The following is a 25517-nucleotide window of genomic DNA, read 5'->3' on the forward strand; positions in this document are numbered from 1 at the left end:
TTTTTTTTCCATACCTTCCAGTTACATTCCACCAGCCTTAGTTTTATACTGTGCCTCTTGGTTGATTTTTTAGCGAGGACACTGGCCTGATGAGAAAAAGAAGGAAGAGAAAGGAGCAGTTCTCTAGTTAGCCACCCACTAGGATTGCACTGTCCTATCCATCTAGTGATAGAAACTTGCACATTTTCAACCTAATACAAAAATATTAACACTTTTGGACATTATAGGCATAAGTCGTTATATCTCTACAATATAATAATTTATACTGTACAGCTATAACAGATAACAAAAGGTGCAGTCCTCTTAAAAAAATCACACGGTTCACATGTTTTTATCATTTTATTTTTAAGTATAAACTTTTTAAACACTTTACATAAATTAACTCCTCTGAGACTAATATTTGATGTACAGTAAATTGTAATTCATATAAAAATCCATAAACAACTTGTCTCACATAATTTACAAAAAAATCAGGGGTTCCTTTGCTTATCGGTGACAAGGATTGTATTTGCCAGTTTTCCCCCCCCCAGGCAAACCATGATAGCACTGGAAAATGCATCATGAAATCCACACGGAGCAGAAGTCACTTGTGCCAATGTCCTTTTACAAAGTAGCACAGGGAAAGCAGTTGGGTTGTCTATAAACTGTAATTTCGCCCCACATTTTAAAATTAACAGAGATATCTATCACATCCTATGCAGAGACTACTTCTTGTAAGCAAAGGTCGACAATTCGGTAATATTTGGAAACTCTGTAGGCATTTTTTACCTTCGTTAAATACAGTGCCTCAAAGGAACAGATGGCCCGGAGCAAAACGTTTAGGCCTTTTCTCCTTTATTTTTTCCGTTTAATACTTTCAGTCCAACTGAGTGCAGCGATATGCATATGTAAACATATTCTTTAAAGCCGATCACCTTTAAGGTCATTCAGAAAAAGTTTTTTTTTTGTTTGTTTGTTTATTCGTGGATTTTTTTTTTTTTTTTAAACCGCGGTATCATTCTCGTGGGAGGCTCTTCTGTGTCGGAGAGTCCAAGTCGGATTGTGCTCCAGACAAATCTGAGCAAAGTGGGGTTAGGCTCGCGAGACGCGCGGCGCCCCGCCGTCCCCGGCCCCGCGGGGGCGGGGTTACCTCTTGCCAATCTCGCTCTGCCTCAGGAACTGGATGTTGTTGGCGCTGTCGGCCAGCTCCGGGTACTGCTCCACCGACAGCACGTAGTACCCGTCGTAGCCCTGCACTTTGCCGGCGCTCAGCAGCTGCCGCTTCTCGCCCTCCGTCCAGAGGCGCGCGCCCTCCTCGCCGTCGCGCACGCGCTGCTGCTCGCGCGCCCAGGCCCGGGCGAGCGCGCGCTGCCGCGCCTGCTCCAGGATGCGCGCCTTCTCCTCGTCCAGCGTCATGCCGTAGCGCACGTGCAGCGCCAGCGCGCCGAACTGCATCTCCACGTCGGCGAACCTGCGAGTCCTGCCGTTGACCACGGTGGTGGACTGCGACACGGTCACGTTGATGCCGTTCTCCAGAGCCTTGCGCCCGCTGGTGAGGCGCAGCGTGCCCAGGTCGCTCTCGGGCGTGCTGGTCTTGATGAAGTAGTGCGTGTCCTTGCCCTCGATGGTGAAGTGCAGGTTCTCCAGGTAGAAGGCGTTGTTGAGCACGGCCGCCACCTTGATGCAGTCCTCGTTGGCGATGTTGAGCACGTTGGTCTGCACACGGCCCTGGCTGACGGCCAGCATGACGCCCTTCCCGATCAGTGACTTCACCGTGGCGAACCACAGCCACGACTGCGCGCCGCCGCCCTTGCGTCGGCTCACCTGGACCTCTGCCATCTTCCCCAGGGACAGGAAGGCTTTGGCCTGCCTCGCCACTTGTTGCTGAACTCCAAAAATGGGCTAGAAAAGCGAAACAGAACAGGGGGTGGGTGAGAGAACAGCTGTAGCTCTGGGTCGCCGGGAACCCGGCTTCCTGGCGGCGCTCCCAGGCCTGACCAAAGAAAAAGAAAAAAAAAAAAAAGAAAGAAAAAAGAAAAAAGAAGAAGAAAAGGAGGGGGGCTGCGTTGCAGAGCTCCAAGGCATTTATTAAAACCTTCATCGGTTCTTTAGAGATGAAAAGGCTTAAAAAACCCTGGGTGGAGGAATGCACTCAGGGATGCCCTCCCCTCAAGCTGATCCAAATGTGTTTTGAAACGGAAGTAACTCCAAGTTCAGAGCTTTTTAGTTTCTAACGTGTGCAAAATATTCATGTTTTTAGCTTTTCTCTTTCAATTGCTAGATGCCCTTTTCCCGCGTCCACCCCATTTAGAGAACTCAGCTTATCAAGTCCTTCGTGCCAGCAGCTTTCTCCATGGGAGGCTGAGGAGAAAGCAGCAAACACAGAAGGATTTGAAAGGCTCCGGGTGCTCGGGGTGGGATCACTGCAACCCACTTTATATGCTTTGAAGTGCCTGTACTTTAAGTAAACTCCGTACCCTCTCCTGATGAACACGGTTTTCAACTGAATTTCGCCAGTATAACTGCAGAACTGAAATGTGCAAGGATGAGTGCACAGTGGGATAGCGGGAGATGAGTATTTACTACTTTGGGAAAACATTTATTTTTTTTGGAGACCTAGGGACGGTGCAACCATCTACATTGGCTAATGTTTTAAATTGGGGGCATCTTAACTCAGCCATTTCTTACACTACCAGATGTTTGTCTGGCCAGTGTTTCCCAAATGGAAACATCTGTTTTATTTGCAGCAGTGAAAGAAACATTTGTTTTTCCGCACTTGGGGCGGCCTCAATGTCTTTGCCGGCGATTCCCTAAGCTGTCCTTATGGTGTGTGTCTCTTGACAGAGAACGTGAACGGTATTTAAAAAGCTGCCTAGGAACAAAGTTGGCAAGGCCATTTGTACAGAAAGACTTAAATGTTTTCAGACATGTTGGAAAGTCATACACGATTAGGATGTGCTTGTTCAAATGCATCAGGAAACCAGTATGTCTTCATGGCACTTTATCAGTGTAGATATATTTGCAATTAGAAATGATAAATGGCTCCCAGACTGTGGAAACTTGATGGGTTTTGCATTTTAAATGTAAAGATGACATCTGGAAAAGGAATTTTATGTTATGAAACATGTACCAGAAAACAGGTATTGACACTATATATGTATGCTGTGTGTGTGTGTGTGTGTGTGTGTGTGTGTGTGTGTGTGTTTTAGCCATGGTGCCTTTTTGTATTCATTGAAATTACAGGAAGTTGCTTGAGGGGGGTAAATTAATCTAAGAAACTGCACTCTCTTATTATCATGGGGTAACCCAATTTCTTGATCTTTAATTATTCTTGCTTTAAGCTAGAAATTCTAGTGTTTTGTTGTGCATTCCTTTCTGATGTCTGAAGGGTGGGAATTAAAAGTACCGTTTTCTAAAATGGCAGCTTTGACTTTGCAATTTTCCGTTTTTTTCTTATATTTCTCAGAACAGTTACAGGCCTCATGATCTGTTGTTTTTTTTTTTTTCCTGGAAAATTCCATAAACACCTAGTTGTAGCGGCAGCCTTACCAGAGGACATTTTATTTTCATTTTTAATTGTTTTCCATGAAACACTTAATATTTTTAAAAAGGTGAACTTTGTGGCATTGTTTGTGGGCTGCTAATTTGTAACATGGATTCCCTGCCCTCCTGTTTATTGTGTCTTTGCCTTCAGGTCCCAAGGGCCATAGGTGTGGGTGCCTGGGGTTCTCTGTAGAAACTCTGCACTAAAAAATGAGCTTCTGCATTTTACTGCCTTTTGATAATGTCTTTCTGTTTTTATTAGCATCACTAAAAACAGATTTAAGCCTGTTTCATAGGCCCCTGGTTTGCTGAACAGAACTGCAGAAGGAAGTGTTGCTTTTTCCTGAAAAGAGGTTTCAAAACATTAAAAACTCTTTTTGGTACAGTTTTCACGGGGTAGTTTGATTAAATATGGGTAAACAAGACACAAGTAAGCAATTTATCACGTTTTCATAGTTTTGTTTATTGTTTCTTACCGGTATATCATCCCACTGCTGACTCTTCACAAGTTCGTAAGAAGGCTCTGTTAAATCAAATTTGGGAACAGGGAATCCAGGAATAGCATTGTGCAGATGGAAGCCAAATGTCACCAGCCAGCTGTTAACATCTAGGAGAAGAATGTTCCAAATGAAAGGGGTTAGAGTTCTGTGCTTTCATAAGTTTAAATTCTTACCTTAAAGAAAACCCCAAATTCACAAATATTAACCCAAAACAGAGCACGTGTTTGCCTCTATCCTACAATTCAAAACCTACTCTCTATTTTTAGACATGAAGACAATAACCTCAATAGCAGAACTATGGCAAAGGGTACAGAAAATGCAGAGTAATAGTCACTTAGACAGACCGGATAAACTGTTGTGTGTGCCAAGTTGCAACTTGTGTAATAGTGATTAAAAAAAGGCAATAATAATGCATAGCAGCAGGAAAGAGCCACAGTGGTTAAAAACAAATGAAATTTGTTTTGTAGTTAGTAAAGGCTGATCTTAAATAGAAGTGTATTACTAGCTTTTAAAAGTGACTGCCAAGGATATGCAGAGTTCCACAACCCATTTTCTATTAAATTGCGAGTATTAAAATAACAGTTGATTCTTAATCAATGATGAATGCTGAAAGCTGGTAAACTGGCCAAGGGCACAGAATTTCTGATTACCATCAGGACTTCAAAGGCTCACTGTGCACAGGTGGAGACAAACTTTTTGGGGAAAGAACCTGGAAACCTTTAAAATGGTATTTTAAAATATTGCCATGTGACTCCAAAAGCCATTAAGCTCAGAATAAGGCTTTCATTCTATTCTGGAGGTTATAATGTTACAGAACTACTCAGCAGGCTTGCAGCTTTATGAGTACAGTTGGGTGTAGATTATTTTATATATTAAGCACATTGCTGGAAAATTTGAAATTGCATTTCACCTAATATATTTTATGCTGTTCCATCTCTCTTTTGATGTTTTTCAGAAAATGCTGCTACGGCATTCCCTGCAGTCCACATAGCTAGGAGAGGATGAATTCAGGAGCTGTGGGCTTTCCCGCCTTTCATTCAGCCCCATCAACACCTCTTAAATAACAAGTGGTAAACTACTTGTCAGAATGATGGAGAGCCACTGTTTCCTATTTCCTTCTCTAGGGCACAAACTCTCACCTTATCGCCAGGCTGGCAGGTCCTTTGTCCAGACACCAGATGACTCTAAAATCAGTGGTATTTCTCCCTCTTTTAAATGGAGGGAAGCGGTGGTGGTGGTGGTGGTGGTGGGGAGAGAGAAACCCGAAGTTCATCATGTAGGATAGAAAGTGATCTATATCTATATATCTGTGTACCTATGTATGTATCTGTCTTGTGTTTTGGAGAAAATTCTTTCCATGAATGGTGGAGTATTGAGGGCAAGTGTTCTCCTACTGTGAACAATGTCTGTAACAGTGAAAACCAGAGGGTCTAAGTATTGAAAAGTATTGCCAAAATAAAGGGACTTGAATGCAGATGTGTACTGAAAAACCCAGAAGGATAATGCCGTAAGGGTGTTTCTGAATTATGATACTGAAAGAATGGACTTTCAGCTGGTTCACATGGAAGAGAGCTAGGAAAAGCTTTAGGAAGTCTGTAAAAGCAGGAGGCAGATGTGAAATCAACAGAGGGCAGCACTTTGAGAGCTGTATGGACAACTGAGAAAACAGACATCTTGGTATGCCTCAAATATTGAGCAAGAAAAGAGACAGCCTGGAGGAAAATCTATCTAACACAAGCCAAAACCAAACAGAACAGAAAATCACCAAACCAAACCAAACCAAAAACAAAAACAAAAAAGAAAACAGGAAGGAACCTTCCTCCAGGAAATAAATGTAGTAAAGAGGTCAATTATGGCAGTGTAATTCAAGAATGAGACGTGGAAGCAGAAAGATTTCCGAGTCCCGGGAGTAGAGGAGGAGTGAAGAAATCCACTAATTAGAGGGAATGAGAGTAGTGCTTACTAGGACCTTATCTGTTTCACATCCAGATTGTTCTGTGGTGGCAGAAGTGGGATCTGATGTTTTAAATTGGATCATGCACTAAACTTGGAAAGATCTTAAATCTGTACCCTGAAAATTACCCCATATTGGCAGGAAAATTAGTGTCTGTTCATAGTGTCAGAACTGCACTAAATGGCAATGAAGTCGGTAGTATGAGGCTAGAACTGAGGACCCATTAGCTAAGCAATTGATGGGAGAAACTGTTCCTGTATTGTCCTGAGGTGACGGTGGTGAAAGGGAGTTAAACGTCCCCCAGGGATGAGATGGTGAGCCACAGTGCTGTGATGTGTTTCACACTGATTCTCTCCATTAGAACTTGACACGTGCATAAAGGAAAAACCAATGTTACACATTTGTAAGGTAGTTATTATTTAAACCAGAACTGCATACATTACTGTATTTTATACCATTAGGGCGACATGATCATCCCCATTTTATGGCAAAGGAAACAGATTAAAAAAATTTAACATGACTTGTCTACAAAGCTACACAACTTATAGGAGAGAAGTTGAGATTGTAACTCCAATTTGCTGAACTCCAAGTTCAGCAGTTTTTTTTTAAAAAAAATATTTTCAGGTGTACAAAACAATGTGATAGACATTTTACCCCTCACAAAGCAATAACCCCCTCCCCCAATCTACTGCCCCTCTGACATCTATATCTATTCAAGTTCAGCAGTTTTTTTGCACTTCCATGTCAGTTCCCTTCAGTGGCCGGATTCCATGTCATTTCAGAAAATTGGGGCCTTGGGCACTGGCAGGCAGAATAGGAAGTTAACAAACTATGTCTTAGTTTCCCTTTGTGGTTTCCGTGTGGTTCCATAGAGAAATAACTACATTTAAGAGGTTAGGCATTTGATTTTGCTTGTGTAAAGTGTGAAGTTAAAAAAAGCAACTCCAGTTATTTTGTGTATGAACCTAGTGATTAATTCAGTACTTGGAAAGGAAAAAAGAATTGTGCTTACCTGTGATATAGTCTTTCACATCGTGGATTTTGCTCGCAGGGTTGTTATTCCTAAACATATACAGGTTGAAAGGAGCTGGGTCCTTGCCAATTCTCTTCCAGATTTCTATGTCAGGTGTTGTCCATCGTCCTGCCAAAATGTCATAATCTCTTTCTCCGAAGTGGATTAATTTTGTGAGTGGGTCATACAAGCCACCATGAAATCCAATTACCAGTTGAAAGTCAATATTGGAGTCAAAATAGATTTCACCATATGCAGTATACTGAATCTGTTTTAGCATAAGCCCATTGCTACTGAAAACAGCCAATGGTGTCCCTGTGTTATCTGATGCAATGTAGAATTCATCCCCACTGCTAATTTCCATGGCAAAAAGATGTCCTTGGAGATCATAATAGAGGGAGGTAATTTCTGAACTCGAATGGTTGTAGACGTGAGTAATCCTAGTGGGATAAGTTAGGTCAGCATAAAAAAACTGTAAGTGCTGTCCTAAACTGGTTTTGCTAGAAACACGCCTTCCCAGGCCGTCGTAACGATAGATCACTGTCCAGCCACTGCCTTTACTGTAAACGCGAGTGAGAAGCCCCTTGGAACTATACTCAAAGATCTCTGTGCCCCTTTGACGCAGGAAACCATCTTCATCCAAGCGATACTGAACATCACCCAGTCGAGTGATTCGATCTCGCAGGTCATAGCGAAGAGGTGTCAGACGTGCACTGTTACTGGGGTTCAGTAAATGGAGGTTTCCATTCAGATCATAGTTGTAACGCCACATGATCTTTTCATTTAGATAAACTGTCTGGAGCTGTCCATCAACATCATATTCATAAGCATATTTGGTAGTGTTGGCAAAGGGCCCTATTTTAATCTCTCTTTTTGTTACCCGACCCATGTTATCATATTGAATTGTAATCCAGTACATGAGTGACCTGAAGATCTCATACTGAATTTCCTTGATGCGGCCGTGAGCATCAAAGTGCTTCGTGTAAGTCATTACAGCTGTGGAAATGATCTGGTTAATATCATAATATATAACTCCAAATTTTCCAAACTGCTCAACTTTGCCAGAAATGTCATCAAACTGATAGAGATCAATGGGCAATGGAGTTTCATTGATGACACCCTGCATGCTGGTGACTCGAAAGCTGTTGTCATAACTATAGTCAAATCTCGCATTTACCATCCCATCTTCACTAAAGCGGAAAATCTGTCTGTCAATCAAGGGGCCAATTTGCCTGTATCTAATGGTGCAAATAAAACCATCACTCTGGAGGTTTACTGTTTTTAGGACTCCTGCTGTTTCATCATAGGTAAAACTGACTCTTGTGCTATCATATAAAATTTCTGAGAGCCTGGTCTGCCTTCTATACTTGAATAAGACCCTCCGACTTGTACCCAAGAAAGCCGTTTGCAGAAGCAGCCCTTCCTCATTGTAGTCTGTGATGACAGAGGCATTGCTTTCTGGGGGGTTGTATATATTGCGGTAGTAGCCAATGGATCGGATGGTCTGCATGGTGTGGCGAGCCACGCTGGGCATGGTGATGGCAGAGAGCCGGTCCCACATGTCGTATTCAAAGATGTACTGCCGCTGGCTGTGAAGCAGAAGAACCATGGACTGCAACGAGAGAACATACTGTTATCCAATATCTGTGAATGGGGGGAGCAAAAGCAGATTTAGTGACCATGGATACATGGAAACAGTCCGCTTAAGAAAATGATTTCCATTTTAATTGAGTTATCCTTGACCTTACATGTTGCTAACGATTCCCTGCCTGATTGGCTTGGATGCTTAATTGTGAGGGGCTCTGCAATTAGGGGCTCAAGATTCATAGCGTGCTACCTGTCAGGACCGTGCCATTCCTTTCCAGGCACTCACCGCCAAGCAGCAGAGTGTCAGTGGATGTGGACAAGTCGTAGTGCAGCACGAGTACAGCTGTGTTAAAGGCAGTACTTCAAGGAGACAGCAGCACGTGGGAAATGCAATACTACCCATAATTAGCAATTATTTAGTAAGGGGGCTCTTCCCCTCAGTTGATTGAAGAGCCACTCAAATCGTGTTTTTCCAGTGGATGTGGGGGAGGAGCAAAGCAGTCAAAATATTATTTTATGAAGAAGAGAGATAAAATTAGCCAGAATGGATGATGTGTACATAAAGCATCAAAGTCAACAAACATTGCTGAATTAATCACATGGTGAGTGAGCTGTAAATGCCCTTAATAGAAAGATGGACCCAGATATGGCTTTTTGTTTGTTTGCACATTCTTGTATGGCAGAATGTCATTTGTTAATGACAATAAAATTTACATTTTGAAATTTCCTTTTGTGAGTACCACATCTGATTTGTACCTCAGGAGCTATAAGAATGGTTTTTGGGCTGCATACTACTTTGGTGCTACATTGTGAAGTGAATAAATACATAAATAAAAATAAACTTTGCTTATTTTGCAAGTAATTGCAGAAAGACAAAAAGACATAATTTAGGCCAACCTGAGAGTCGGTTAAAGGAAGCTCCCTAGTTATACAGAGTACGGGCAGTTCCTCTGAAGTAGCTTCCCCTAAACCCTCTTAGACCAGATGGAAAGATGGCAGAACCGGGAGGACGCTTAGGTCAGCAGCCCTCCTGGGACTTATGCTTTGCTTTCGACATAGAAATGCGTAATCCCTTGTCCAAGGCTGATTCTGTTTCTCTTTACTGTCTACCATCTTTAAAAGCAGTCTGCATGACAGGCTTCTCCTGTGGAGTATCCTCTGTGGGCATATCTCGGGCACTTTTTATATGCAGACTGTATAGTAAATGCCTTGGGGGCTGTTCCTAATGGTTTGTGTTCTTCCAAGGGGGCTTGGACGATTGCTGAATTCACAGGAACCAGTACCTAGTTTTGCAATCATTTAAAATCAACATCTGATGGTAGTTAGTAAAATATTGCTTGTTTTGCTCTGATTACGTTTTGGCTTAGTGTGTCTATCCTGGCAAGGGAATGGAGATAATTTGGGTGGATTTTAGGGATTTTGGAGAGATGATAAAGTAATTGTTGGCTTTTCTGATTCCCATTGAGACATGAGGGTGATCTCAGTTGCTGCCGGTGTCATCAGTGCTATGCTTCTTGGAGCCCCTTAAACATTGTTCAGTCACGTTATCAATTTTGGGGGTCTGGATATTTATATTTCTGTTACTCTGTAATATACTTAATTTAAGCTGGGAAAGGTGTTCTAGAATGAAGCAGTGGTTCACTCCGTTTCTTCAGGGAGAAATTGTCTTGGGGCTGGTTAGGTCCGAGGGTGAAATATTTTCCAGGTGCCAGGATTTGTTCCCAGGAAGGTATGTGTATAAGGGGCTCACTCTGTGGTCTCTCAACATATAAGCAGTTGACTGTCGAGTGCGATGGTTAGTATGGAGGGAAGCTGCCATTTAACAGGCATAGTCCGTTGTCTGAGGGGTGAATGTCTTCTATGGAGATCACTCGGCAGGTTTGCAAGAGGAGAGACTGGCCAGTAAGGTCCTCCCTGGAAGCATCGCAGAGTTGGGAGGCTGCCAGAAGACAGGTGGCCTCCTACGGTGAACTGGGAACCTGAAGCTGGTTGTCTGGGAGAGCAGTCACAAATAGGCCATCCACAATCAGACGGCCGGCTCCCATGCAGGGGTTAGGCTGAGACTCGGGGGCTGTGCTGAGCACCTCGGCGGAAGAACAAGTGTGTGAGGTGAGCACAGTGATATGGATGTGACCTTCTGGTGGCAAAAGTTACTCTGTGTGAAGGAACTAAGGGTGGAGGCAGTAACCTCAGAGCTGAGTTTGTAACTCAGGCTGTTGTGTGACTGGTGATGAATGCCCTGAGGTTTGAGAGGTATCAGAACTCAAAACCCAGTCATCTTCTAGGGCTGCTGTTCATCTGAAAGGCCGATGAAGCATTCCATGACTATGCTCTTTGGTGGATTATATTTCATAAGGAAGGAAATACAGATACATGGTCCTCTCTCTTTCCTTCCTTTCTCTTTTACTTCCATTCCTTCTTGGCCCCAGTCACTAGCCCAACCTTGTATTGTATGACTTAGCACTTTGCACATGTGTAACTTTCAGTCTCTATTGTGCCTAGTTCTTAAGAATGGGGAACAGCCTAAGCTAGGAAGCTTGCCTCTTACATGCAGAAGAAAGACGATATGCCAAAGAGTACCTGAAACGTGACTTTCTGAAAAGTCGCCTCTTTTGGTTAACAATGCATAAATAGGATCTACCTGCTTTTCATGGTGATGTTGAAGGCTGCCAGCAACAACGCAAATCTGACAGCTTTAACTATGCTAACGTAAGGCTCTTTCTTAAATGAAAGAACTAGCATGGAGATTATTTACAAATGATTTACATACCCAAGGTCTAATTTGTGAATGTTATCGATGCATAAGCTTGGCAGGTGGGCAGTGTTATTGCTTGTTTGTTTACAGCATCAATCACTTAAAAGGGTCTCAGATAGTAGAACTTAACTAAGGAGAAACTACTTTGCTAATGCAGAAATTCATCACTGCTGTACCAATGTGACTTACATATTGATACTTAGAATAATAAATGGTAGTCAGTCACATGCCACTTTTTTCCCTCCTGTAGTGCTCGGGGAGATTGCTGAAAAGTACTAATCATTGCTTCCCTATTTTTATGGTCAGTGTGCAGACATACCTTTTCTAAGTATGTGTAACTCCATGTTTTACCATCAGCAAAGACCCGAGATACAATCCTCCCCTGTCCGTCATAATCTACTTTCTCGCTGGTAGTTCCTCGCTGGATGCTGGCAATTTGACCCGTGGATGAATAGGTGACATTGACGGCCATCAGCTTACTGCTTGGCAGCCAGAGAGTTGGATGCCCTGACGTGTCATAGGCGATCCTCAGGAGAAATTTACGGTGGTCGTCATAGATCTTTTCTGTCTTTGTTGTTCGATCAAAGTCAACAGAAAGGAGGTTTCTGCCATTAACCTGTTACAACACAAACAAGATGATAAAATAAATCATGCTATTCCAATACCAGTCCCTTATTAGTCTTCAGAGTCCACACTATTGTTTAAACACCTTTTATGGTAATTGATTCTCTTTGTCAGTAAATTAATTTAGCAACTTCTTGGTTACAAGTGCAAAGCAGTAGATTAACTGCTCTTTTAAAAGGTTTCATTAAGCAGAAAGACAGCCTGGCATTTGTTCAAAGCCTTTTCAATTACATTTTGTAAACTTAAGCAACTGATAAAAAAATACCAAAATGTATTCACTTTAAAGTTTATTCGGAAGCTATGAAGGTGGTGAACATGACATCTCCCTAAATTCCTCAAAGCCCCTCCCCCCATAAGCACTGGAAAATAATTGCTTCGTGGATTAATCAGGGCTACATCAACTAAAACAGTGGTAAATGTGACTGTAGCCCTTTGAAGAGCAGTTAAGTATAAGTTGGAACCCACATTACTGTAAATTATTAATGAGTTTAAATAGCAGGAGGTTACAAACACGATCATTGCTTTTGGCCAAGTGCTGAAATATCACAACTTTTTCGAATGCCTTTTCTTTGGTAACATCTGGTTAACTGGCAGGGACTTCAGATCCTTTACTCCCATGGCTACACAGCCTGACTGTTGTGCTTAATTTACAAATCTAGCACCATGTTGTTGTGATAGGGTCTCTGTGTGGCTCTGTGCCACGTCCAGGAGCTTTGACCACATTTGGCTCTCACTGTCCGAGATCCAAGGCATACGCACACCAGTGTTCGTCACTGTGGTGGGAATGTGGCCCTGGTTAAATTTTACAAAGGCCCATGGTGTTCGCACACTGGGGACCCCCTCGGGGTGAGGCCACGGCCTGTCCATTCTCTCGTCTGCTATGGCACGTGTGGCCTGTACATACCAATATCTTGTTAACTATTTGGATTGCTAAAAATTAAATGGGAAAATCTTAATTTTACATGACCATGTCTTAGCTAGAACCTTCAAAATGGACAGCATTACCTGATCAATGATACACACACACACACACACCCTATATATATGTGTACGTACATATATAATATACATATATATTTATGTAAAATGTGGAATAAAACTAATTTGTGCGTTCTATCATTGGCATTAAACAAGTGGCATGAAAAAAATACTCCTTAAGTTTAAAGTTTTCCAATTAGATATTCAAGAAGAATATTAGGAAGTCCATGGAAAGGTAAAAGATATAAGCTACAAACAATTAATGCCTTACAGGCAAAGTGATTTGGGGGAGAAAAAGTACCCAGGGAGATGATTCAGAGAAAAGGAGAAAGCAGGGCTCTGGATGGAAGTTAGGATATATTAATATTCCAGTTCTATCATTTAACATCCACTATTATGGGAGACAAAACACAAAACCACTGCACCATAGGAGAAATTGGTAGGTATTGTGCAGTGTGTGTGCGTGTGTGTGTGTATGTATGTGTATGTTTATGTGTGTGTGTTTATATGTGTGTATGTGTGTGTATGTTTATGTGTGTGTGTTTATATGTGTGTATGTGTGTGTATGTGTGTGTTTATATGTGTGTGTTTATATGTGCGTATGTTTATGTGTGTGTTTTGTGTGTGTGTTTATGTGTGTGTGTGTGTGTGTGTGTGTGTGTACACGCACGCACTGGCAGGAGGACCCCAGGAGTCAAACAGCCCAATCTCCATACCTGACAGGGCCTACCAGCAGCCTGACTAGGGGCTTCTAACCCCTCTGAATCTATAAATAAAGAGGTTCTGTCCATCTATAAATAAAGAGTTTATACTAGAGCCTTTAGACTCCGTCTTTCAATGATTCTGATATGATTCTGACTAGCCAACTGAAAGCTTGTGGTCTTCTGTTTTCCCATGTGGAAGCCTCTGCATATTACTTGCTCCCTGCCTCGTGTGAATTTTGTGAAACTTTAATGAGTTTAGGTCTGCAGAATGCTTTGTGTACCTTGGAAAGACGCTACCAGCTAATGTTACCCATACGTATTTTAAAGTCTGTAGAAAGATTTGATTTGATATCAAATTAACTCAACGCTGAACCAGCAGAACCCAGCTCTTCAGCTTATATTTGCACAAAATTTCTGAAGCCATAAGAAGAGGTTTTGCACAATTTAAATGGTTTCTCAGGGCTCTTGTGTTTCTCAGATTGTGAGTTAAAAGAAAAAAAAACACACACACAAAAAACTCTGAATGTTTAGGTTTGCCCTCTTTCCCCTCCTTAGGTTATTCTAGGCTGCAAACAGCCCTGCCAGGCTGACTGCAGTTTCTGTGGACTACACTGCTCACAGTACCGCTCCATCTGTTTGTATTTTACTTTGTATTCACTTTAAGTTGTATCTCAAGTCTTTATTGACACCCTTAGCCCTCCTTTATCTTTGCAATATTTCCTGTGGTCAGAGCATAAGAAATCTGGACTGCAGATTTAGTATAATTGTTTGGTTCCTGAAGGGAGAAGGGCAGAAAGACAGTTCTGGAACCCCTTCTTTTCACTGCCTGCACCCTGCTACTGGGCTTCTGATTTGGTGTTTGGATTGTGAGTATGGCTACACAACCCCAACGCGGTCAGGTGACAGTCTTTACCGTTGCTGTTGTGTGAGCTGTCATACTGACCACGTCACCATGTGGATACACGTGAGACCAAACATCTGGAGGGAAGTTTAATTTTTCTTTTTATCCAAATATTGTACGCATTGCCTTTCTTGTCCCTTCAAACTGAAGTAACGAGGAAACCATTAGAATGTGGCTGTGTTTCTCCCTATATTCCCAACGCGAGCCAAGGTTTTAATCATTCTTACTGCTTCCAGACACCAGCCACTGTGATTTAATGTGTAAAATTTCAAAAGATGCTAACAAATCTTTCTTTGTTTTACTATCCCTCCCAAATATGTGCAAACTTTCTCCTTTGGGTTGTAAACGAAGTGCAGAAGTCAAGGGACATTTCCATTCTAGGACATACTACCGCGTAACTACACCTTTATGAAATCATGGCAACTTTGAAACGATTTTTTTTTTTTTTTACAATCATAAAGCAGCGGCATTGTTCCACACCCCAATGGCCTTTTAAAAACTATTTTTTCATATTAAAAATATCATGTTAAATTGAATAGTTCTCCTGCGATGAAAAACCTGACATCCGATTATTACGATACCTCCAGGTACATAAAAATGAATCCAAATGTTGGGTCTGGCTAAGAGATGACCATGAATTCCTTTGTGATGTACAGCATTCCTTTTAAGGAAGCACAGAAAATCCCCACTTTCAAAGCTCATGTCCAGCATGACTGTAATTAAGCACAACGTCCCTTTGATATTGGGAGGGGAGGGGTAGTTATTTTCCCTGTGGAATGCTTGAAAAACTAAGGCATAAAGACATTAAAACAATGTCTTTATGTTTAAAGATACAAAGCACAATCGGATTATATTCACGTATCTGGAATGTTACGGAGGGAAGTGAGGAAGGGCTGGCTCATTACCCAGTACATTCGGAGACAGCATCTCGATTCCCTTGCATCCCTGTTAGGACATCAACTGGCTGCAGACTGTTTTGTGTGTCTCCACACATCAGCAAGTGCTAACTGCATTGTACCATCCCACTCTAGGCTGTGCTGCTCAGAGTAAAGTGAGACATAGGATATCACACAAACGCAACAGGCATAAAAAGGTTTACATATGCTATCACGTTTCTGTATGCCTTTAAACACACTTTCAAAGGTTGAGAATTTCTTTTTTAAATAATTCACTAAATTTTCTTTCTTTTAAGCACCTCAACTCTGTGCAAATATAGAAGGTGAATTTTATTATTAGAATGCCATCCGTACAATTTCTTTTGTAATGGATTAAAGGCTGGTCCCAAAGTCCAACACTTGATAAAAATTAGGAATATTTACTAAATATTATAAGACAAAGACCAGCGACTATTATGTGTGTGTCTTTTCAAAACAAATTTAGCTACAAATAAGTAAGCTAAGGAATTGTCTAATCTTCATTCTGCTGTGCTTTCCCACATCTGTGTCACGATTTCATTTGCTTGTTATTTCCTGCTGCCTCCACCCCCTTTTCCCTTAGTGCACCCTTTCAAAGAAAACGCTTTCATGTTGCTATTGCCTTATATAATTTTTCCTTTTCTAATCCTTGTCTTTTCTTTTTTACATTTTAAACTCCTCTCTCTAGTGTTATATCTATCACACCTATGCAATCTTATATCTAGTGTTAGGTTTGTTTATAGCACTCAAACATTTGCAAGGATGTGAGGTTCTATTTACATAGCCCCTCTCTCAGGAAGATCTAGATGCAGTGAAATAAACAATCCATATTATAAGGTTGGCTTTTCCTCATTCTTTCATTCATGAATAAATATTGGAGTGTCCATCCTGTGTCAGGCACGTAGCTACACTGAGGTCAACATCTTAAAAATGAAAAGAACATTCTGCTAGGAAATAATGAGAGGTAAGAGAGGAGACGTTTCCAGTTTCAGGAAAGGGGAGAATGCAGATGGGTGGCTTTTCAGCTGATTCCAGTGCCGGGGTGGCCTCTGTGTCCTCTGCTCTCCTCTCTCCCCTATTTTGGCAGACTCCAGGTCCGGTCCTTAAACCAGATTTTTCTATCACCACTTTCTTCCTAGAATTTCTCTCTTAGAATCCACAGAGGAATGAAATTAGCAGTCAGAGCTGGCACATCCAATCTTATCTTGAAAGTAAGAAACCCTCCCTTGTGATCTTGGCATTGTCTCTATGAGAGCAATCACACATATCAGCTGGAAATCTCCTTTCAGTGTGACTGCACAGGCCATTTTAAATAGTATATTTTCTGCAATGTCTTGCTGAGGCATTGTGGTTTTGCTATTTAGAAGGAAACGAACACCATGCCCGTGTGTACTAGTCCTTCCTCCCCAAGGTGAGGCATTTTCTTCATTTAGAATCAGACAGAGAACCAGGGACTTCAGATTGGATTTCCCCTCCTTTCCTCCACTCTTCCTAATTTCTTTTTATGTCTAGAAAAGCAGTGAGCAGTTACAAAAAAATAAAAAATACAAAAGGATACACTTAGACATAGCTTGTCTGAAAGAACAGTGGGCAACATACTTCCCCTACTCTTCCCTCATCTGGATTGACATATTCCTAACCAGCGAGCTAAACAGCTTTCCCATCTACCTGGTGGGTATAAGTGCCCAACATCTGGCTACGTGGCTGAGATTCTCTGGGTTAGGGTTAGGGAATATGCAATCATGCCTTTTGTTTTCCAAGTACTTTCACATTGTCTCATGTGATTCTGTAACAGTGCTGTGAAACGGAGGCAGCATAGGGTTAACTTTATGTATAATATAGCTCGATATATCATGTCTGTATCATAATGTTAAGACAGTATCTAGATAATGTTATATTATTTAGACCATAATGTAGCTAACATGACATAGATAAGGAGCATGAGATGTACAGATGTTACGATTTTCCCAGAAGCTTTATTATTAGTATTAAGTGGAGCCTTATGTAGAACCCCTAATTTTTGAATTCTAGTTCAGAGCTGTGTCTTTGGGGTATTTTTGTGTCTTTTGATGAAGTCAGTGCTGTGCCAGAGACTGTGTGTGTGTGAGTGAGTGAGTGTGTGTGTGTGTGTGTGTGTGTGTGTGTGTGTACATTATGCCTGCTTTAAGGATAGTCGAATAAAATAAAGCCTGTGAACTAAATTCTAGTTTTCAATGGCCCAAGGAACCACAGGTCCTGGGGAAAATTAGTAAGTGGTGGCCGCAGACAGGGATGCAGGCAGCTATGAAGTCCTAGTGTCAGTAGAAGAAAAGGCAGCAGCTGGAGTTTACTGTGGCCACAATAGCCTGAGACCCAAGAAAAGTGACACAGAACAAGTCTGAGCTTGTTTTCTTATCCATCACTTTACCTTCAACCCTAATCCTGTTCCTCCCTCTGGTGTTTTATTGCTTTTTCTTCTCCCTCCTCTCACTGAACTGACCTCCCTCCAGCCTCCCTAGTACCTGCCAGAACTCCTGATGCAGGGAAACTGGAGCTAGGACACCCTGGCGCCCACCACCTGGGATGTGGTGAGATGGGAGCACCAGAAGACCATGTAGTTAGAGTCCCAAACACCTGCCTTGCAATTGAAGTGGAATCAGAATATAATCCGTAAATGGGATACAGTATGTATTTGATCCACTGATTCTTTTTTTACTTCATTTCTATTTTTTGGAAATACAGACAGTATGTAGTAGCTGTTTTTTACCCTGAAGGATTGTCCAGGTAAATAATGTTGACCTGTTATAATAATTTAACCATTTTGATGCAGAAAAAAAAGACATAAATAGTATGCTCCATGTTTTATTCTCTCCCGCCTTCATTTTATGTACTTGTTTTTAAAGGCAAGGGAAGCAATGGTAGGAATAGTTATCTGCAATTATCCGATAAGCTGACATCTGTTTACCAATAGGTTCAGTTTATAGTGGTCTGAACGTGGTTTTCTTGTAACTTGTGTTTTAGTACTTCATGTTGTCTTCACCAAATAGGTGCCATAAATCACAGCTTCCTTCCTAGATATATTTGGCCCACAGTGTGAGAGGGAGAAAAAAACACCTAGCAAGGCAATGCAGAGAACATTTTGCAAAGATTAAGTACACTAGCATAATGAGAAATAGTACATTTCTCCTAAAAATAATATAAATCAATAGTGAGGAGGCAACAGTTAGGTTCTGACGTCGATCCTCTTCTATGTGCCCAACTGTACTTTAAAAATATTGAGAATGCAAAGAAAAAAATCCATCTTTCAGTGGCCAGCCCATCTCTTTCAATATACATATTTATGAGTTGGAAAACTTTCAATATTTAAGCCAATTCTTTCTTATCTCCATCCCTCCGCAGTGGGTAACAGGAAAGTATAAGATATTAAGATAATATTAGTAAAACAAGAATCAGTTGACAGCCAGGCTATTTGAGATTGTGCTACATGCAATTTCCTAATTTCCTAGGGAAGACTTATGTTTCATTATAGATATATTGCGAAAAACCTTTTCTCAAATAGTTGGCTTTCACTATAAATGATCTAAGGGCTTGATGGCTGGATGTAAGTCATGCTGTAAGGTAAGGTGCTACACTGAGTGTGGCCCCGGACAGATGACGGTGGGAGGAGGTGAGAGGAGGCAGGTCACGGACAGCCGACGACACAGCATGGAGGAGAGGCAGCGGATACCTGCCCTCTGACACTCACCCTAAGCTTCCGACCAAAGACGTTGACTTTTCCTTGGGCTTGCTCTTTTCTGAATCTCCATTCAACCAAATTTTGACCGTTTTCACCAGGAAGAGTCATGTTTCTTTTGGCAACTGTTGGATTAGCTGTGCCAGCCAGAACATGTGGCTCTGTTTGGTAGTGTGAATCGAGACCACTGGCATAGATAATTCTCAGGGAGCCATCGTAACCAATCTGGTAGCTGTTTCTTAACTGATCTAAAAAACAATAAACAGAAAACATGAACTATAGATACGGATTAAACACTTGGTCAGTGAAACACTAGAAGTGACATAAATTTCTAAAATGGCGACTGAACTCTCTTTAGGAGGAACTAAAAAGTGCTTAAAGATGTCTTCTTAGAAAATAACAAAACAACTTTGATTTCTGGCATTTCATTCTATAACAAGTTCAGCTGAATATTAAAGGAAAACTTTAGGGGACTTTGAAGTCTTTCTCCACTTTAATAGATTTCTTCTTCTTATTTGCCTGACAAAATAAATGAGGCCCCACCTCCATGGAATGTGCAGTAAATGTTTTGTAAAGAGCCAACCAAGTATGTGCTCTTTGGAGGGTGGTGTGTCACCCCTAATGTCTTACAAGACTCCATCCCTGTATCCTTTATCAAAGAACTTTGAAAAGATTTACAATCTATACCTTGTATCCCAAAAATGTAAGGTGACCTTCCCCCTGAAATTGACTTTAAAAAGGGAGTCATCTTACGTTTGGTACAAAAACCCACTTTCCTATTGTAGGCTATATCTCAATTTAAAATTTTTGCATAATATAGCACCATTTCGGGAATAAATGAATTCAAGCAATAGTAATTTCAGATGATTGTAGAGATTACCGGACAGAACTGGTACAAAAACGAGTCAAAGAAGTTTAATTCAGATTTAGTAATTATTCTTAGAGCTATGGCCTCACAATTGCAACTGTCATTTTCCAAGATTACATCAAAAAGGAATATGGCAAACGTTCCATGATGGAGATACTGCATATATATGTCTATAGAAGGAAGACACTGAAAGGCCAGATATTACTTAAAAGGGTCTTCAGAACTGGGATAAAATTTCCAGTGACCGCAACACATGTGGATTCAAATACTGCACCACATATGGATTCAGAAAGTGATCTGCCTCAAACCACTGTACTTCCATTGCAGTAAAGATGATATGCTCGGGGACACTGTGAAAGATGACGCAAAAAGGGTCTGATGATGTACATGAATGACGCTGTTTCCAAGTTAACATATTGTTTCACATTATGTAATTTTATAATATGTATATATATATAAATAAACATGACATGTAGACATTAGATTATTTCATCAATATTTCTAGAGGTTTATATTTTCACCTTCCCTCTTCTGGTTCGTTTTAGAAAATGGGGGTTGTCACATTCTGTTTGGGTGCTAGTGGTATTTTAAAAATAACAGTTTAGAATGATGCTTTCATGTATACCTTGAACCATGGTGTAGAAGGAATCAATTGAGGACAAATTTGAAGTGATGCTGACATCTTCTTCTCGGCTGGATGACTCAATGTCCACTGTGATAGCTTTGTCCATGTCCCCATGAAGGTTTGTGACCACTCCAGTTGGAAATGTAACATTTGTCAGACGACCTTCGCTGTCATAGCTAAATAAAAAGGCATTAACTTGGTGTTAAACAGGACATGGTAGGTTTTTTTCATAAATATAATGCACAGCAGTATTAGCTGCACAAATTTGGGAGAATATTTGTCTTTGTGCAGGAACTATACAGAGTGAGGACTTCAAACATGCTTTGAAGTAATCAAAAGCCTGTTTAACATAGAAAAACCTCACCGGTGAGAGCAAGAGTAAACAGAATAGCTCTCCATCTCAGCATATTATTCTTTGAAGTGTGACCAAAATCCTCCTGCACATCTAATTTGCTGTTTCAAAGGGAACATGTTTGCTGATATTAAATTCCTTAGTATTTCTCCATATTTTCTACAAAGTAGATTTAATTCACCATTATATCAGTCTTTAAAGTTTTACTAACTTACGCTCTCTGTGGCAGTGCAGTATGAATCTATATACAATATTTTAAAAAAGGTATTATCTACATGTATATATTTGCATATGTAAACATATTCTTTTAGTATCTTGAGACATCTTCAACAAATGAATAAAGTCTTTTAAATACTTTCTTATTTCTCAGTTATTAACATATTTTATAATGGTAAATTGGGACTTCAATGGTGGTAGGTATGGTGGTAATCTATCTTGTTTATGCTGACATTGGAGGAAGGGGTGATATTTTGAATGATCATTTATGTTTACTGAAATGAGATGTAATATATCCTGACAATGATACTTTGCTTTTTTATTACACACTTACTTTTTTAGCATATAAATATAAGAGGGACTTATAAGTTAAATGTTAGGATACATTTTAAAAAGCTGTCCTATTATTATAAATATGCATCATAGACACCACATTTTACTAGAGAATTGATTTTTTTTTTTTTTTTGGTGACTTTTCTATTGGTGGCAGCACCAGAGAAAATTTCAAAAATGACATTATGGTTTGAAGAAAGAAAAACATGCAAATTCTGGACGACAAACTATTCCCTTGGGACAACAATATACTTAAGTTTGGATTTCAGTCTGATACCCAGGCTGCTTCATTAATAAAAGGTCTGAGCGAAATGGAGACAAGAATCATATCCTACCTAAAATAAGCCCAGATGCAGAATTAATAGAACAAGAATCTTAATAGTGAAAAACAAGTTACCAAGGGGAAGAAGAAAGTGGAGAAGATAATAATATTGGGTATAAATATGGGGTGACAGGGGAATAAAGGGTAGAAAAAAGGACTTAAATGATATTTGGTAATAAAAGGACAGAGGGCTTTTAGAGTATAAAAAATTAGCTGTGAAAAGTGTGGTTAATAATTAGGAGAAGATTCTAGGTAATAAAAGTAGAGAAGATTCAGCAAGGGCAATGGTGGTAGAGATAGGAAGGAAGAAAGGAGGAAGGAGAGACCCTGACGTCTGGTCAGGCCCAGGGATTAGTTGGTCCCATGAATTCAGTGGGGACAATATCAGTCAGATCGTGGGTCTAACTGACTTGTTCCAACAATTTGCCACGCTGCTTAGCCAGCGGCAGGAACGGGCACTCAGGAAAGAGACGCTCGACAGAGAAGCGAAGAGGAAGCAAATGTGCCATTAAGTGCAATCATTGTTTGGACCCACAAAAGGCAGAGCTGCAATAGAAAAGCAGACTCCGTCCTCTCCCCACCGGCCCAAATGCCTACAGCCGATTAAGGCATCAATGCAAGAAACTTGGCATGGTTTACTGATGTCACTGCTGTTTTGAAGAAATTATTACTCCTGAAGAAACAAACATGCATAGGTCTATTTATACAGAATTATTGACAAAAACCAGCCTAAAGTTACATCTTAACCTGGATGTAATTCTTGCTTCACCTAACGTTTCTCATAGTATAATGTGCAGAACATGTTACTGTGTATTAAAGACATGAACATCCTTTGGAAGACGCCTATACAAAAGATAGTTCAGTGCTGCCTTATCTCCTCCCCTCATTTGACAGATCGAAAAAAGAAAATATGATGTGGTTAGGTGACTTGGTCAGGCTGTGACTGGAACTTTCACGCACTGGACCCCAGGCCCATTAGCCCCTGTGTAAATCACAGTAGTGCTTGATTTAAAGTGCAGAACTATATGGCTTTCTATAGATGATGCCACCTGCCAGCACTCTGCTGATTCATTCTTGCTGCTGTCACTCACCTGCCCTTTTTCAACCCCTTGGCTGGTTTATGTTTTGTAGCTCCATTCAATCTAAAGTGGGAAATGTCACCTTTCTCCCGCAGAAAGCATTTCTCCAACCTTTGCCTCTGCTTTCATTGGCTTACCACATGTTCCATGTCCTGCTGGGTAGGCATTTCGCATCACAGGATGCTGAGCTCCCTGTGACAGAGCACAGGGTGCTGCACGTTCAGACTCTAACCTATTAGCCTTTGGTTCTTTGGGAAATAAAAATACAAGTAACCTTTGTAGGTAGTGCAATGAGAATGACATCGGGTTAAGCTGGGATCTTGGTGGCCCAGTTGCACAGCTTAGCCCCTGGAAGTTCTGAATTTTGCCTTCAGAGGAGTGGCTGAATCGAAGTTAAGGCACTAAGAAGGGCTGACATGCTTGCACAAGGCAGGCCAGGAAAGCTGCCACGGTGGAAAGGCCCTCAGAGCTTCTGCCTCACCAGTCTGAAGCAGCTCTATGTGCAAGTTACAGTGACAGGGTATGATGGATACAAAGGAGTCTGGTTGGGGAAAGAAGTCAGACATATGAAAATGTAACTACTGAAAACGAGTGCCATGAGAGTAGCACAGACCTCCAGGGCACCTGCAGTGCAGGCAGGTATGCGGACATGCTGGAGTACTGAAGAAAGGGCCACATCAAGGTGGGTATCTAAGCGGAGCCTTGGAATAGATGCGGGACTTAGACAGGCAGAGAAGGCATGGGACGGCATTCCAGCCAGGAAAACCGCCAGGGTGAGGGTGTGGAGGAGTCAGGACGGAGGGGCTGTGAGGTCAGGGGGTGGAAGAGACCGGCTGAAGTGGAGGGTCCACGTAGGGTTCACTGCGGGCAGAGGGAGGCCGTGGGCAGATTTCATCATTGGCGACTGTGGGAGCTGAAGGACGTTGTAAAGGAAGAAGCAAGGATTTAATCAGACTAGTGTGATGGCAGCACTGTAGGAGCCGAAGGGTAAGGTGATATGTCAAGCAGGGAGAGCTTCTCAGACTTTCCGGTTTTATCAACCAGGAAAAAAACATCAGGGGCCAACACAGGGTTTTTAAATAAACAACGATCCTATGTTACCTCCATCACTTCAGAAAGAAAGGCCAGGCAAACATATCAAAGACAGAAAGAACCTAACTTCAGGATGAGAGACAGTTCTTTAAAACGAATAGGGAAAGCTTTATGAAAAAATTCTCTGCATATCATTATTATTTTTTCATTTCGGCGTGGATCAGTGACAACTTGTTTTATAGATTAGCACCTAGGTCAAGAGAAATAAAAACAAGATGAGAGACACTAAAATCACTAGGGGACTCTGGATGAGGGAGTGAGAGAAGAAAAAGTAGTCAAGGATGACTTCAGGTACTTTCAGAAATGTCAGGTGAACCCTTTACCTGGACAAAATTAGAAACACAACACACCAGCAAATGTCCAACTGCCCTCTGAAATACTGGGGCCCTAGGTACTAAAAGAGGCCTTCCCACCAAACATACGCCTCCGGACATAGTCTCTGCTTATGTGCAACTTGGTGCCTTTACTTACTGTTGCTTGGCCTTGGTGGTGAACTTGTCCTGCCTGCCCAGCTTGTATATTTGAGATGTAGTTTTCTTTCATTAGCTTTTTGAATTTACAATGCATCAGGCTCTAGGGAATCTGGCTAGAACATCAACTTCATGCTCTCCACTCCTCTCATGTGGTCTTAGCCTCCCAGCTTCAAATTCAGAACACAGCACATTCTTTCTGCTCCCGATTAACCCCGCTTCACAAAGGACTCTCGCTGGAAAAGACAAACTCCCTCCAGCTCTTAATGACCTTCTGCTCTTTCACTGATGGGATGCCCTTATTTGATGTGTATCTATTTGTTCGTCTTTTAATTTTGATTGTGTTTTTGCCTAGACTTGCTGTTTTAGCCTTTGTGGTATATATTTAAAAATCTCTTTTCAAGTTTTCTAAGCAGTGGGATTATCGACAAATGCCCCAGAGACCAGAACTTCAGCCATTCTCAGTTGAAAATGCTGTTCTCATCCTGACATTTTCTCTCTGTCCCCCTCATCGACACGCAGTTCCCAACTCTTCATTTTTCCTTCATAATATCTCTCGGATATTTATCTTCCCATTCCCACAGCTGCCCTAGATTTAAAACTGGTCTTTTTGCCTTTCCCATCTTCACTGATACCAAGTTAATCTTCTGAAACACCATTATGATAATATTTCTCTGCTTAAACATCGTTAGTGGTTCGTGAACTGAGAGAAAATTTGCTGACTTAGACTGTTACCCACATATGTCAATAGACTATCGATACTGCAAATTGATTCAAGTGGAAACAATGTGCAGTTCTCGAAAATTTTCTTTAAAATTCAACAACAGAATTATCTATTGTCCTCAGTGCTTCCCCACAAAATGGCTTCTTTGATCAAATGTTGTGTTTTTAAAATTATCTTCTGCTTTTGAGAAAAATCTGGGTAAATCAGAGCAGAGCTTTAGAGAAGCAAGGAAACCAGACGTGAGAACAAATCATAGCTCTGGAGAGGTAGAGT

At 41.2% G+C, this 25517-nt stretch overlaps 1 protein-coding gene across 8 annotated transcripts in view; it reads right to left on the reverse strand.

Annotated features, from left to right (window-relative positions):
* Window positions 1-967: 967 nt before the first annotated feature.
* TENM3 (teneurin transmembrane protein 3) overlaps window positions 968-25517 on the reverse strand; it is a 586180-nt gene continuing 561630 nt past the window's right edge. For all 8 annotated transcript variants that reach the window (XM_033104318.1, XM_033104317.1, XM_033104313.1 and 5 more), the window contains 6 exons: window positions 20657-20832; window positions 19176-19411; window positions 11650-11946; window positions 6989-8600; window positions 3999-4129; window positions 968-1881 (listed from right to left, as the gene is read on the reverse strand). In XM_033104318.1, the coding sequence (XP_032960209.1) occupies window positions 1126-1881; window positions 3999-4129; window positions 6989-8600; window positions 11650-11946; window positions 19176-19411; window positions 20657-20832 (3208 nt within the window). In that variant the 3' untranslated portion in view covers window positions 968-1125. The remainder of the gene's footprint in view (window positions 1882-3998; window positions 4130-6988; window positions 8601-11649; window positions 11947-19175; window positions 19412-20656; window positions 20833-25517) is intronic.

This window comes from Rhinolophus ferrumequinum, chromosome 4 (assembly GCF_004115265.2).
Source record: "Rhinolophus ferrumequinum isolate MPI-CBG mRhiFer1 chromosome 4, mRhiFer1_v1.p, whole genome shotgun sequence".
In the NCBI taxonomy this organism is placed as follows: Eukaryota; Metazoa; Chordata; class Mammalia; order Chiroptera; family Rhinolophidae; genus Rhinolophus; species Rhinolophus ferrumequinum.